Source organism: Lepisosteus platostomus, chromosome 11 (genome assembly GCF_059453375.1).
Source record: "Lepisosteus platostomus isolate fLepPlt1 chromosome 11, fLepPlt1.hap1, whole genome shotgun sequence".
In the NCBI taxonomy this organism is placed as follows: Eukaryota; Metazoa; Chordata; class Actinopteri; order Semionotiformes; family Lepisosteidae; genus Lepisosteus; species Lepisosteus platostomus.
The window spans coordinates 36240776-36256777 of NC_142621.1; the positions used below are offsets into that span (position 1 = coordinate 36240776).

General features: G+C 39.2%; 1 protein-coding gene across 1 annotated transcript in view; it reads left to right on the top strand.

Annotated features, from left to right (window-relative positions):
* The window catches only part of nherf1b (NHERF family PDZ scaffold protein 1b), a 67540-nt gene that overhangs the window by 31442 nt on the left and 20096 nt on the right, over positions 1-16002 (top strand). The window contains exon 2 of the mRNA XM_088599432.1: positions 8830-9000. Within this exon, the coding sequence (XP_088455558.1) occupies positions 8830-9000 (171 nt within the window). The remainder of the gene's footprint in view (positions 1-8829; positions 9001-16002) is intronic.

Consider the following 16002-nt stretch of genomic DNA (forward strand, 5'->3'; position numbering starts at 1 on the left):
ACCAGCCCCTTGGGTTCATTTACACATCATATTTTTGAGTATACTGTATATTAAATAGGCAGATGTGTACTGTACAGTACATAACAGGTTGTTGGAGTCGGGAACAGCCATGCTTTTTAAGCCGATATCCTGGGATTATTTAGCTGTTGGTAATCAAACAGGAAAAGGCAGGTTGGCTTTCTCTCAATTATAACCTTTCTTAAGTGGGATTAGAATGATTTTACAGTGATATTACGAGGTGCAAATTATTGTATGCCTTTGTAACTGCAATGGACCAAATGCCTTTTATGGAGCGTAGTCTTTTCTGCATGTTGCGTGAATAAAAGTATATCCTTGGTTTGTACTGGGCAGTTTATTAGAGAGTAGGCATTTTAAAAATGTGGATGAGATGCATGTAATGTAATGTCAGCAACACAGAGAACTTTTAAAATCTATGATGTGCTGAGTAAACAAACACTGCTGGTTGTGTCAGTCACTTGTATTGGAGCCGCAGAGAGGGTTTGACTTCTCAGGAGATTTTATGAGAGCACAGGGAGCACAGCGAATTAGCAAGGGGGCGTTGTGGTGCATGCTTTTCAATACAAAGAAGGCATTGAGAACCTCATCAAAAAGGAGACTTTCTTGGTTGCTCCTGTGGTGGCAGCATTTTACATACATGTTTTTACTTTTCAACCCTTTATAATTGTATTTAATGTTTTTATAAATCTTACGTAGGGGCTATATAATTGAATTAGGGGTCAACATTGCTAAAGATGTGTGCTTTTGAAGATTATACCAGTGTTTGTGTGTCCAGTTCAGTATAGTTTACAAACTTTAAGAGTTTAAAAATCTATTTTAACACACAGATAAACTTGAGAATTTGGACATATTGCGTAGAATAAGAAATTACAGTAGCCTAATGCCAGATTTTACAACAAAATTTTGTTTTTATGACTACATCGGGCAAATATTTAATACACTGCTATTAAAAAAAGAACAGCATGACAGATTTATTACACAATATCCCATGGTGAGATATTATAAAAATGTTGCCCAACAAAATGTAGTGTGGCTGTTACAGAGCTAGGAATGCAGGAGCCACCCTCTGTTGCTCGTTTGTACTTTGATCTTTGTCTTTGAGAAAGCTGGGGAAAGAGAGGCTCAGAAATTTGGGCGGCTGATCTTATTTTCAAATGAAGGCTAAATACTCATGGTATTTATTCACACCGTTCTCTTTACTACCGTAGTTAAGGAGACTGTGTGTGTTATTCATGACAGAACAGATGAGGGTCTGGCGAAAAGAGCTTATAGAAGGTTCTCCATTATTTTGCAGCTTTGTTCAAAGACGCCTTTTTTAATCCTTTTTTTTTAGGAGCTGGTTGGTAGCTGCTGGGAGTGAGTTCTCGGGCTCTGGGAAGAGAGTGTCAGCACTCAGAGCTCTGTTATTAAGCGATGGCTTATTTGAACAGTATTGAAGAGGAGGGCAGGCAACTTGGGTTGTATGTAGGAAAATTTGGAACTAGACATGACAATTAATGGGCACTGTTATCCTACTTTTTGTGCAGCGATTTATTTTTTAAATCGGGAAGTCTTTCCTTTCAGTTAGTGCAATTGAGCTGTTTTATGGTTTTAAAAAATATGCCACGTCCATCAAATATTTACCACTGTTCAAAGTCTACTGTATGCATGTTTTTGTCATAATATAAGCCCTTTAAAATTAAGAAGGTTAAATCTTTTGGAATGGTAACCTCTGTGTGTGTTTTTTTTTTAATTTATCTCTTCAAGCTCATTTGGTTTCTTGTAGTTGATCAAATTAGATCACCCAGATAACTTTCAAGAAATGTATGGAGCTTCAACAGCAGGGTAGTTGTTTCCCGTTTTCCAGTTTAAAATACACTTCCCTGTAGTTTTTTAAAGGAATCTTGCATCTGAAACACATTTGAAATGTATTCAGAGTAAAAGTGTTGCTGGTAAATAGGTATAGATTAAGACACCATGTGTAAGTTCAGGAAAACGCTTGTGCCATTCTTGTAAGACGTTCTGAGGTATACAGGAGCCTGCTGTTTACAAGACCTGAAATGGGTCAAACTGCTATGAGATAGGAGTCTTACTCCCATCTTTCCGATAGAGCTCTGAGCTGGCTTTATGGAAACACCTAAAGTCTGTGGGGAGATTGTGGGACTGCAGTAGGCTGCACTGTCTGGACCCCGAGATGATCAGGTCATATAATAAACAGAAGAGAAGAAGATTAGTCTCTTACCTGCTCCTACTAAAATGAATTGCAAACTGATGCATTCCTGACCGCCAGACACTGGTTGCTAATTTCTCCTGTTTGTTTAGACAGGCAAAACTGCTCTATGAATCATAGTTGCAGTTATTGACTTTAATTGGATTAACCCGTTACTGCAGTTGTTTAAGGTTTGGTGTAGGTCTTGACAAGCTAGGTAAGCCTTTACATATGGAATAAGTTGATGAGAAGCTCTGTAGAATTCTAATAATTTATGAGTACATCTTTTATTAATGCGGGTGATAATCAGACTCATTATATTCAATGAGCGTATGTGCAATGAACATGGCTTCTGTTGCTACGGAATACGGTATAGCTAATTATTTTCATTTTTTGAGGGTACGCATTGTTAAAGCATCTCACGTTAACCTGCCAGGTTCGATAATTAGAGTTGTGCCCATCGGTTAATGAGTCTCATTGGCTTGATTCAGAGCTTTTAAGCAGTGGTGTGAATTTATCATCATGAAGATCTCTTTTCTGCATTGAAGTATTTGCAGTTCATCTGCTGTTGTCCCAGTGGACATCAGAGAGAGGAACACTGCCTGTCTTTATGAATGATCAGCAAATACAGAATATTCTAATGTGCATAATACCAGCACATCTTTGCTCACTTTTCTTCTAGTATTTTGTCATATTTGAATTGATCAGTCTTTCAGTGGATCTCGAGAGTGTGTCTCTCGATCTGCTCGTGTATCCTAAATTCCTTTAAAATGCGGCCTTTCACTCCAAATTCCTCTGTCCATATCCTTGCTTAGTGGCATTTTCGGTGCAGTGAAATAGAAAAACCCACAATTCGGCCATGTATAGATCTAGCTAGAACACTGAAATAAATAATCATTCTTTGCTTGAAGTGTTTTTTTCTCCCTGAAATGAGGAAAATATCCTTTTTGTCAACATGAAAATCCAAGGTGCCATTTACAGTACGACTGTATTTCTACAGGATAGCTCCTCCGTGTTTTTTATTAAATTTTGGAATCTATAGCCATTCTCCATTTCAGTTATTTACTCATTCTGCTAGGACATATGCACCAGGTTTGATATACAGTAGTAAGCCCATTTACTGGTAGTGTGAGGTTTTTTTGTGTGAAGCATGCTTAAAGCCTTTCACCCATTAAAAAAAGTTGTAAAAGAATGTAGAATTGTGTCCCTATGAGTGAGGTTTTTGCTTTTAATTCTTCATCCTTCAAGTCCCGAGTCACTGTAACGCACTCTCCATGGAAACAGGCATTGAGAGGCCTGCTGTGTTTCGTTGTCTCAGTGGGGTTGGTCAGACTGCAGGGGTTCTGTGGTTGCTTGTTTCACGAAGGAGTGTGGCTGTGCTGTCTCCAGTAATTCACGTCTCCCAGCTTCACCCCATTCTCTAAGCTGTCTGAATCTCCCAGATTTTTCTTATTGATTTTAAAAAGAACACAAATCAACTTCTTGTTTAAGTGGTGTTGGTATGTTCAGGCAGTGTGGGAGGATCCAAACTTCCTGGGGCTAAAGAGCAAATAGTTTGGAAGCGTCCCGATCAGCTGTGTAGTGTAGCTGCTCCCCTCCCGCACAGAATTCAGCTCCTTCTATAGAGAATCTGCTGCATTCCTGCATTTAAAGTGGGAGACCTTTTGCCTTTTATACAGAGATTCTAGTACTGTAGTTTCTTTAGTTAAACACTTTTCAATCTGTCTCACTCTTGTGGCTTGAGACAGAAGTTAAATCTTTGGGTAAACATACACAAAATGTGTACAGAGCCCTGCCATTTTTATAATTCCCTCCCAGCTGTTGTCGTTTGTACTTGTAATATTTGAATATCTTCTTCCTGGATGTATCTGCGTAACGATCTGCTACCAGAAACCCTTGTTTTTTGGTTCTGCTCTATTGTCCTCTTAATGTTTTCTTCAGAACTTGGCAAAATATTTTCTCAACTTGAACGAAGCTCAGGTTTTGCTCATTGTGCCATGGCAGGGCACAGTAGGTACAAAGCTGGCAGGCGATTTGCCCTTGTTCTTGGGGCTGGGTGGTGCAGGAGTGCTGCCTCCAGTGGTATGGGCAGGGATTTATTTAGTCAAGCAGTGAGAAAGTCATTCACAGGGTCTGGGAAGAAGACTGACAGCCCTGGCTCTGCTTGGGCTGAGGTAGTGGGAGGTCATTTGGCCTGGTGGTTAAGGATAGGGCTGAAGTTAATTAAAGCTCCAGTAAGGTTTGGCCCAAACAAGTACATCTGGCAGTGCAGGGGGTGCAGAGTGGCTTGGCTGAATAAAAGTAAAGGGGTAATTTAAAAGCAGTAGCACAGCTGAACTAGCCGAGTGCCTGGGAGCCAAGCATGACATCTGGGGCACAGGGCTGATGAGATGGAGAGAAACTGTGGTCTTACTGAGGACTTGGAAACAGGAAATGTCTGTTACAGCTGACAGACTTGGAGGCAGTGTGGGCAGTGATTGGAGCAGGGAGGCAGGGCAGTTGATGTTTAGCTATTACCACTGAGAGAGGGGTTGTTCAGCTCAGAGGTTAGAGGGAGGATGCTGGCTCGGCATTTATTGGCTGCATATCCTGGTTAAAGTTCACTTCAATAAACCTTAAGGAACTGCAATCACATTTAGGGGATTTAAAATGAGACACTTTAGTCTTAAAGCCAAAATGGTGATTTTGTTTTCACTGAACTGCAGCAAATATCTTTCATGGTTTTGTGTTATTATTGTATTGCCTTAAAGATGTAAGGCAGAGAGTTTTTCCAGCATTTTTTCCACAGTCTTCATACAATTGTTGGAAAACAAGAAGTAGGTGGAGCCCTGTAGGAAAGAGAACACATTTCCAGGGTTTATTTTAGGCAAGCTGTGGGAAATGGACAAATTTCTTTTTACTGTATGTCCTGTTGCTAATTGAGAGCTTTAAGGTTCCAATTTTTTTTATTAATGGTTGTTTAAAATTAACATGTTCTTTCTTGCATTTGAACCTCAGATAATCTTTTGAATCCTTAAATTACCCTTATGTAGGGTGAGTCTGGATGTGTAGATGTATTTAACTTCTGTTTGTTAAAACAGACACTGATTTCTGATCTGAAAACCCATTGGTTTGGTAGCTCAATACTATGTTAGAGTTGAAGTAAGCACTAGGATATCATGTAGTGTGTTTCAGCTACTTAAGCACAGGTGCTCAGGCTCTTTTCTTAAGTCTTATTGCACTTATGGGGATACATTACATTTTACAATATAGCTAATAAGATCATTTAAGTCTAAATGAGCAGGAAAAAATGCCTTTTGTTTATGTGAGTAGAACTGCTAAAACCCAGAAGTGCCCTTTTTTTGTGACAGAGTGAAGGTAAAAGTTAATTTAAAATCATTGAGTTTACTATGATACTTCAGTGTCATGATCTTTTTATGTATGATCAAATGACTGATATGGTTGAAGAATATCCTGAAATGTAGAAGAATCAAATAACTACAGATTCAAGTCTGAGAAGAGGAGGGGCCTTTTAACACAAATACCATTGTAGGCATGCAGACTGCCTGTTCATGTTGTGGATGCTGATGACATTCTTGAATTGATTAACTACACGTCACCGTGTGAGTAACAGGGCTGGGACTCTAAAACCTGTGGCTTTCTATTCTTTTTTTTTTTAGTCTTCATACTCCTCTGGTTACATGCATTGCTTTGTATGTACTGTAGGCGACATTCCCAGGAAGTAAAAAAAATGAAAAGAATGCTGAAGCTAAATGGGATTGATTTTTATTTTGAAGAATGATGGAGAGACGTGCACTAGGATCGGAAGAACATCTCTGTTTTTCCTGCCACACCCTTACTGGAATGAGAGGAATTTCTGATCCTTATTGCTGGTGTTTCTGTAGATTACAAGAGTACTTAAATTAGATCAAACCGTAAGCATGGTGAAAAACCTGTCTCATGAAATTAGGTGGAAGGTGGTGGCAGCTTGTGATAAGAGGATTGTTCAATAGAGAGACGGAAAACTCACACCCAGGCTTCACAGTAGCTGGATGATTGAAGACTCCCTAATGCAGACAGGAACCTGTCTTGGCTATTTAAAGAACAGGAGGCTTCTCCATCCATCATCTTCCATTGTCCTACCAGGTTGCATGACCTGATTTAACTCCTTTAGCAGTCTTTGGCCAAATGTTTTAACCTCTAGCGTTTTCTAAGTTGGCAAAGCTGTTCCTTCAGTATATTGAACCATTAGTAGTTGTATACCAAATACTAATGTATAACATTGAGACATGTTTCACAAAAAATAAATGGGTTCTCTTGTCCTTTTCCTCATCTGCTGTACCTAAGAACGACTGGGCTGGCTCAATACAGGGGTGGTAGACTTCCAAAGAAATTCAGGCTGCTGCCATGAATGATGCACTTTACACTCCAGACTTGTCATCATTAATGTCTTGGTATGATGGCAAGGGACACTGTGCTGTATAAGTTAAGATATTGAAGTTACATCCTGACTGCCTGGCCATTAGTGATCCAGTGGCACCTTTTGTGTAAGAGTTTCAACTCAGGTGTTCAGGCTAAATTTCACTCTTGCTTACCTAAAGTTCTCCTTTTTTCTCTTTGTTCTTTTTATTCAATTTGTGTGAAAACCTAATCATTCACTTCTCCATTCAGTCACTGTGTAGTGTAAATGCTGATACAGTGTATATAATGTTTGCCTTGTGTCACCCAGATGGGCGTTGTACTTCAGTAGTGGATGAAGTGGGTCCCCTCCTATACATAAACCCTTGGGGATGAAAAGAGCTGTATTAAATGCAGTTAATTGTGCTTTTAGAATTGTATTTTCGTTGTAATCATGGCAGGATTTTTGTTTAGGAGGGGGTCTGTTATACAAATGGGAAGTGGATGCAGAGTGGAGAATTAATATACATTATCTACAATGTGCATCACATGTTCATGTATTGTGAAGAAGGCTCAATTTCCCTTTGTATATCTATTCTTCTGGCCTCAGAGTGATCCACAGGTAAGTCTGTTGACAACGCAACCTCTTGTTTCCCAAAATAATAGACTAGCAGAGCTATTTTAGCCCCCAGTTGAAACAGTTTCCCCCAATAACAATTTGGAATGCTGTTGTCTGTGTTTAATGGGAGAGAAAAGCCCACAACAGTTTGCTCTGAAACACTCATTGTGCCAGTGTTGAAGGCTGAAGTCTTACCTTGCAGCTGCTCCTCCATCTGTGTCTTTCCTCCAGTAAACAAACTGTGGCTTGCTGCTGTCTCCAGCTCTAATAACACTTGAGTTCGTCATACAAGTGTCTTTTGATTACTGGAAATGGAAAGAAAACATTAGAGGCCTCCATCGGCCATTGAGTCAGCAGAAAATGTTTTGGAATAGTGGGGGCAGCTTTACAGTGTGAGGGAATTACTAATAAGTATTGTGAATGAGTGCCCTGTTTGGCACAGAGAAAGAAGGAGAAGATGTGAAGCTGATCACTAGCTAAAGCACGCATGACCCAGCTCGAAACACCAACTCTTTGCTACCCACGTCTGGCACAAACCACATACTAGTCAACTATAACAGGAAATCCAGACAAACTTGATATTTTTCTTTTTTATTTAAGATTAAGGGCTTTGTCATTTAGTTCCAGGAATGAGGTTTTTAAAAAATCTACTGCAAAGTGAAGCTGGCAGGCAGCCATATTGGTAGTTTCAAGGATTTATTTCCAGTGTTTTGTCATTTTAGTTCCAGACTTTCATTTGTCTGTGTAAATATGTTTAAGTGGCATCACTGCAGATTCAGTATACTCTGTCTATATATATCTATATCTGTGCATCAGTTTTTTCTACATCAAAAGCTTTTAGGTTTTAATATCCGTTTTCTTATGGGAAGCAGACTAAACATCATCGATAATTGCTCTCACACGTTCCCCAGTCTTTACAGCGGTGTGTTCTGTAAGATTTTTGTTGGTTTAAATTGGATCTTTGGTAGCGCAGCAGTATGGTAGTCAGAGCTGCTGCCTCATACCTCTTTGATCCTGGGTTTGATTCTGGACTGTGGTGCCTTCTTCGTGAAATTTGTATTTTCTTCAGGTTTACTGGTTTCCTCCTACCTCCCAATTAACTGTTGGCGTCCCTAAGGTTGTCCCTGCGTGTCTGCATGTGCCCTACAATGGGTGCGCCTCTCCATGGCATAACCCCTTTTTTTGCCCTATCCTTAAGGGGTAGTCTCAACTCTTACCCTGAATAAGCAGTGTTCTGATGGTTGGTGATGGAACTGCTTTATCCTTCACCTTTTAGGCCAATGTAAGTTTGGTTTTGCATAAAAGCCCAATTTTAAATAGCTACTATTCTAAAGAATATTGAGTGTGAGATTTAATTATGCATCGCTGATTCTTTTGACAGACACCTCAATTTTTGCGGTTTCTCCTGTGGTTATTCAGCCATTTCTGTATTTGTATTTGGAAGGTGACTTCTCTTTATTTAATACTACTTTTTAAGGTACATCGTTGTCAGAAGAGTTCAGAAGATCATGGCTTTTATCTTGTCAAAACCAAACCTTGTTCTGAAATGCCTTCTCCTGATCGGTCTGTACCACGTTAAGTCATGAGTCACGGTCTGATTACTTTATTTGTTTTCTTATCTCTATAGGAATCTAAGACTGAACTCCGTCCTCGGCTTTGCAAAATCAAGAAAGGCGTCTCTGGCTATGGCTTCAACCTACACAGCGAGAAATCCAAACCGGGACAGTATATCAGAGCCGTGGATCCAGATTCTCCTGCAGAGAAGTCCGGCCTGTTACCCCAGGACCGGATTGTGGAGGTGGGAAAATTCTCATCCATCTCAACCCAACCCATGTTGGAGCTGGAAGTAAAACAGAACCTTTCTCCCTCCATAGCTTTGTCAGCTTTCTCATTACCACATCACACCATCATGCACTGAGTCATAAATTTGTCATTTATGAGAGATTCAAAATGTTATGCACACATACTGTATTGCATAAAAGTGTTATACTGTACATATAAATAGCATTGCAAGATCAGATCATTCTTCCTGAAAGGCGCATCTTGCATAGATTAATAGCAGAACGGTAACAATGTCTTAGTTGTGGCACTAGCTATGCAATTGCAGTATAACCGCTTGGAAAGCTTTGCTGCCTTAATGGAAACCTGTTGTGGTTATTATCCCTGTTCTTGCTTATACTGTACTTACTCATGCACTTCCAAACAATGTGTGTGAATAACCCCACACAGTAACACTATACTTGAATCCTAAGTTGTTAGAAAAGGGACATACAGTAAGTTCAGCTGTGCTTTCAAAGACGTCCTGCTGTTACCAAGGCAATCGCTCCATCCAAGCGCAGTGATGTTGTGTGAACCTGATCATATACAATGCCTTCCTCTGTGTGGAGTGACTACTAAGGTTCTAGGTGTGCTTTGCCCTTATGTACATATTTGCTCTCACAATAGGTTTCTAAAACTGTATGTACCACATTTTGTCTAATCTATGAGCATGAGGCTGAAATAGATTTTAAGTTTTCTACAGTATGTGTCTTGAAGAAAAAGAATTGACTTCTACTTTGTCAAAATGGTATTTTCATATTATTTCGGTGTTCTTTTGCATGGCATTCCTTTAAAATCATCTGCAAAAGCAGGAGGAAAAGATTAGATAAAAAAAGGCTGTTGGGCGATCTCACTCCCTCTGATAAAAGTGATTTTGACTAAATGTTATTGACAGCATAAATGAACATGAATGCATTATCCTGCCTGGAGTGGATCTCTCATTCAAGTTCATTGATATTAACATCTCTTGGTTTACTGAACAAAAATTGAACAGTTAATAGATGAGGAAAGGAAAAATGTAATTGTTACACTGAGATATCCCTGGATTTACAATATATTTCAACTTGGAATATGATAAATCCACATAATAACTCTTTTGTAATTTATGATTTTTTAATAGTGTTGATATGCCAGTCAGCCTTTTCAGATTTGTAATTCACTCTTGTTAACTTGTGCATTCTACTTCATAAGTCTTAAGGGTGGATTTGAGGTTATTGGGAATCTGGCGGAATCTTTCTAATAAGTTAATGCAAATACTGTCAGGCACGACGACATAAAAGTGACCTGAAGCTGAGCTAATGCTACTGGCAAAGGGCATCTTCCAATCCGTCAAAGGCTTCAGCATTTTACAGGAGTTGCAATGGAGTGCAGGGCAGGGACATATAGAAAAAACTTACAAATTTAGAATTAAGCACAAAATGGAGAACTTGGTGAAAGTACTTTAAGTCCCTTTGTTTACCATAATGACTGATGTAATGTGCTGTACAAGCTTATCAGTACAATTTATGCAGCAGATATTTCACAGCATAAAGTTTCCAAGCTGATCTGCATGCAGACGTAACAAGTTCCATTTATCAGCAAAAGTGTCTCAAAGTCGACAGCAATATTTCTTTTGGATTAAAGAGATGTTTTCACAAGCCCGCTTATTTACATAAGCCTCATTTTGAATTGCAGAATATGCCCATACCTGGATATTTAATCTATTTTGTAAAGTGAATTGGTGGTTTTACAAGTTACTGTGTACATTTTACTTTTATTGTGATTTGAAATGTACCCTTCAGTGCTGAAAAATAGCATTTGCAGATGGTCCCCTTTAAGTAGCTGCTGATGTATTTATTATACACACCTGACTTTCAAGAGTCCACATCCTAATTATTCACAATTCTGGGTACACGTATGAATACAAACGTTAAGTTTATTGTTTCCATTACAGCAGTATGGTACAAAAAATGGCTCTAATATGTGAATTTTTGTAACCCTTCAAAAGTTAAACTAGTAGATGAGTTGCTGCTATATGCCAAAACACTGGCCTGTGTGTAATTGTACATTTCTTTAAATAATACAGACATTTAATTAAATCAAGTTGTACCTACAGAATTTGTAGACGTTTTACAGTGCTGAATTGTTTATCTGATAAAACTCCTCCGTGGTTAGTCTTTTAAAAAGCTTTTATTTCATTTGGAGACATTTTGTTAGCACGGCAGAAGAAAACAAATCAGAAGAAAAGGCAACCGGAAGAATAGATGTAACAGGACTGGGAGCAGTTAAGAAATGAAAGTGGGTATGAAAGATATTTGACCCATTTTTGTTCACTCACAGGATATATTTCTAAACCACAACTGAAAGATACTAAGTCAGGTGTCTCATAGGAATTTCCAGTCATGTCATAAGAACACAAGAAAGGTTGTAAGAAGAAGATGTTTATTCCTTCTTTCTCATTTAGTTGTTAGGGGCTAATTAATCTGAGGAAGTCATTCTTGTTTCCTGGGGAGTGAATCTTTCAATCCACTGTGGAGAATGTGCCTCCTGCTCTGTGCTTTAAATTCACTTCTCTGTAGTTTCCCCATGTTTTCTGGTTTGTATTTCAATGTTGATTCTGAAAAAATCATTGGGTGCCCTTGAATATGTTGGATGCTTGAATCAGGTGCTCAGTACTTTTCTTTCTTGAAGATTAAGAAAATTCAGTTTCTTAAGCCTGGAAGAATAGGAGCTTCTTTTATGTCCCGGAGCAATCTTTTTGCTGTTCACGTGACTGATTACAGAACAGCATTTTTCTTTTCCATAACATGGTAACCAAAATCATACACAGGGACCTACTATAAATTAGTTCTTACTAGAGCATTTTACAATTTTAATATCCAAATGCGTTGTCAGGTTGCTGACTGATGTGTTTCTTTTTGTTTTGGTATTTTGCAACTGATAGTTATACATTTTCTTTTTTGTTAACCTTGACCCTTTACAGCGCGCAGTGACTTAAGTTTTAAGTTACCTAGGTGACGGACTCAATCATAACTCATTTATAAGACTATAGCTTTTCAGTCTGTCATTTATTACGTGAGCTTTTTTCCCCCACTGACCGTGTTCTTTAGTGTTGCTATGTTTATGCGGAAATGATTTTTTACATTGTCATTTCTGCGTTGTTTAGGAAATGTTCTGCATATTCCTTAAGTATTTTTTTTTTTTTACAAAATCATACAAGATAACAAAATTAACTGCCAATTCTGGGAAATGCTGATCCTTGGAGTGACCAGGATTAGTTCTATTTATTCATCTTTATAAAGCATGCTTGTTTGTGGGGTTACAAAACCAAAGCTATGTTATAAAATAATTGGTTGGTGTCTAAGAATGATCCCTTAAGAAGAGAACAATGACGTGGCATGCCGTTGACCTTAGACCACCTTCATTTCTTTTGGTACAGGTCCAAGACATTTCTTACATTTATGTAAAATGAGAGCTACTGTATGAGCAAGTAGCTTCTCTGCATGGCACATCCTGGGTTCCTTTCCTTGTGAGCAGACTGCCCATTTCTTTAGACCTGGAAGGGTCACGGTGGAAAGAACTTTCCAGATCATCTTGTGTTTGACAAAAAGGCTGGGCTGAGAATGAACAAATACTGATTACTGCAGGTTTTATTGTACAGTAAGTACATCTACTCCTGAGCTGTTAGCAGTGCAGTGTATTGTGTGGCTCAGAGAGTGGGCATGTGCTTTAGAGCAGTTTCACAGCCTGCTGGCCCAAAGGCTGGTAGCATTAATTTGGCACTTTTATGCACTGCCTCCTTTTCAAGTGGTGAAGCAGTATCCTTCTCAGTTACCAAGCGTCCACAACAGGCACCAGCTGAGCAATGTGTGTGTTTTTGTGTCATGATTAAAGTGCAGGTGAAAGATTTAATGAGATGATGATAACCATTAATTTGTGTTTACCTCATAGTCTACTCCAGTTCATGTTTGTTACAAATTCAATTTTTTCTTCTCACATTTCTGCTCTCAAGTTTAGGTTTCACTGTAGGGTTTAAGGATTTGCCTGCTTTTTTTGTTTTGTTTCTTGTTTGTTTTGTGTTTGTTCATTTTCTGATGTTGGCACTTTGTGTTTGACGATTTTGTTGGCCTTTCAATAGGAATTTGAAAGGACTGATGTTACACGTATCAGAGTTTGGTACTGTGCGTGCTTTGAGGTTACACAACACTGCTGAGAGTGATAAAGCCAATGGTTCATGTACTGTAATTCGCCATGCATTTTGTGCATAAACTCAGAAAGGTTTGATATAAAAAGTAGGCTTATGTACAGTAATTGAGTTGCAGATGAGAGAATAGCAGGCCCATGTACTGTAATCCTGTTTACTGGCATCTGCATTACTTGTGTACACTGTACAGTATATCCAGCTGCGATATATTCCTGGAAAACAAACATACTGTAAATATAATAAGCAGAACAAACAGGACTCTACCCAGAGATTTCTTTTTTTAAACAAACACATGGCATTAGAGGTCAACTGTTTCCTTATGTAGGATTTTTTTTTAAAAACCCACGAAGTTTCATACACAGAATTTGGCTGACGGACACAAATTTTAGATTGTCACTATATCTCTGTGTGTTTCCTGATACACAGCTGTGAGGTCCTGGCTGAGTGGCTCAGGCTTTGCCTGCAGTTTCAGAAGACGGACAAGGTTACCTTTTTAAATATTGACAGCAAATAGCAGGGCAGTTTGTAGTTTTTGACCATTTCCTTTTTGCCCGGAGCCTACCTGTTATTTCTACAAGAATACCCCTTTCTGAGCTGGCATTGCACTTCCACAGGGCTAAACTAAGGTCTGTTTGAGGCCTGCTCCATGAAGACAGGGATATGTGTTGGAACACATCTATAAGACCAGCAGTGCAGGTGTGGGGTGTGGTGGGTAGGTTTGACAGTATTGGGCGATTCCGCCTTGTGCCCACTGCTTGTTGGAATAGGCTCTGGCTCCCCTGCAGCTCTGTGTTGGATGAAGCTGTTAGAAAATGGATGGATGCCATTACTGATTATAGTGTCACATGCAATTCACTTTAAATACTAGGGGAAAAGAAACATCAGTACTTTATATGCAGTCCTGCCAGTCATGTATTTTATAGACATTTGGTTCTGGTTGTCTTCACCGCTAGAAACATGGATGAGCGGAAGTACTAATGCATTTATATGTCTGGAAAGGTGAGGTCACTGTGGAATTACAGATTATATAGAGGTCATGGTGGTGTAGTGGTTAGCATGCTGCCACATGGGAGTTTATATGTTATCGTCGTGTTCACTTCTGGGAAAATTGGTGCTGATGAGAGCATGTGTGTTTGCTTCTGTTTGCCCCGTGATGGACTGTTGCTTCAATCACATATTCAATGCTAAGCCCTTTTAATGTATTTGTTGTGCTGGTTCAATATACTACATAGCAGTCCTCATGTAATATTGTTGCGAAGACCACATTCTCTCACTTCAAAGCCTAAATGTTTCAAAGAATGAAAGATTGTGGACAGCATGGTGAAGGGAGTATTTTTACTCCTATCAGCTCATGCTCCTTGCCAATGGCCGGCTTTTATTTGCTCAGGCTGACTTCTTGTTTGCCCGAGTTTGCTCTCTGTTCAGGCATTGCCTCTCCCGCTCAGAGCAGATCCTTTGTAGCTCCTGAGTGAGCCAATATTTGATTCCTATCTGGATAAGAGAGACACAGATGGCTGAGAAGCAAGAAGTCAAGAGTGTGTACAGCTGCCGTTGTAATGTTGTTCTGAGAATGTTGTTCCCTGATAGGAGTTCTAAAGCCCTCACAGCTTCTTCCTCCTGCAGGAACTCCACTATCGGAGAATGGGAACAGAATTCTTCGGCTCCCGGGAGGTTTTGCTGACCTGTGATACCACGTACACTTTAGCTCTGCGTAGGGGTTTGAGTCTCTGGCTTAGAGTGTTGGCCTTCTGTGGAAATCATTCATCCATCCATGGGTGAAAGTGAAATTCCAAACTGCACGCCTGATCATTTTTCACATTCAACTCCATGTCTATGGCAATTTACCCAAGACTCCACAGCAAATGTAAAGCTTAAGCACTTATTGCTGACTTAATATAAATACAAACTTGCAACTTGGAAAATATGAAATGGCTCATACAGCTATGCATTTAGATGGTTGTTTCCATTCCTTACATGTGGAGCATTGTGTCAGATTTGAATCCCATTTAATAATGCTGAGCTTTCTGTGAATTTCAGAGCCCATATAACAGAGAAAGTAGTTTATTTTTATATATCTTAATTTCATCAGTATTGAGGGAATGTGTTGCCAGGTTTCCTACGTTGAAGCTCAGGAAAAGGAACTGAATAATGTGGGAAGCTTTTAGAAATTCCACTCATGAACATTGCAAACAACACTTGCCTTCACTGTGATTTTAAAACCTGCTGAGTTTGTTGTGATCTCCTACAAACCTGTAGATTTGTGTTCTGAGTCTTCTAGAATATACTGATCCTTTTGCTGTAATAAGACTTAATGAGGCTATTCTAAAACATCTGGGGTGGTGTACCACTCAATCAGAATTTCCTTGGAAGTGTTTCCTCTACTCCTGTCAATATGCTTGATTTTTTTTTTCAGTTTTAATTATCACAGCTTGACCATCATATCCTCCAGACCTAAACCCTAGTGACTTGTTTTCTAAGTATATATCAAAATACACTGGAATAACCACCAGATATCTGGGAGAGGCAGTATAAAAATGAACAGAAATAGATATGACTGTATTGGTGAATCCAGATTGGATTGCTTCTCATTCTCTCTGTCACAGAAGCACTCAAGGTGTACAGTACCTGCTACCTGCTTGCACAGTTCTGTCAGTGTCCTGTGATAGGCTGTATTTGGGTGCCCCTAATGTGCTTTCAGTTGTGACTGTGACCGTACCAGTGAGACCTTGACTGCTCCTGGCCAGTGAAGATGCGAAAATTCTTCCTTCCTAACACATCAAATAAATCTGTTGCATGAGG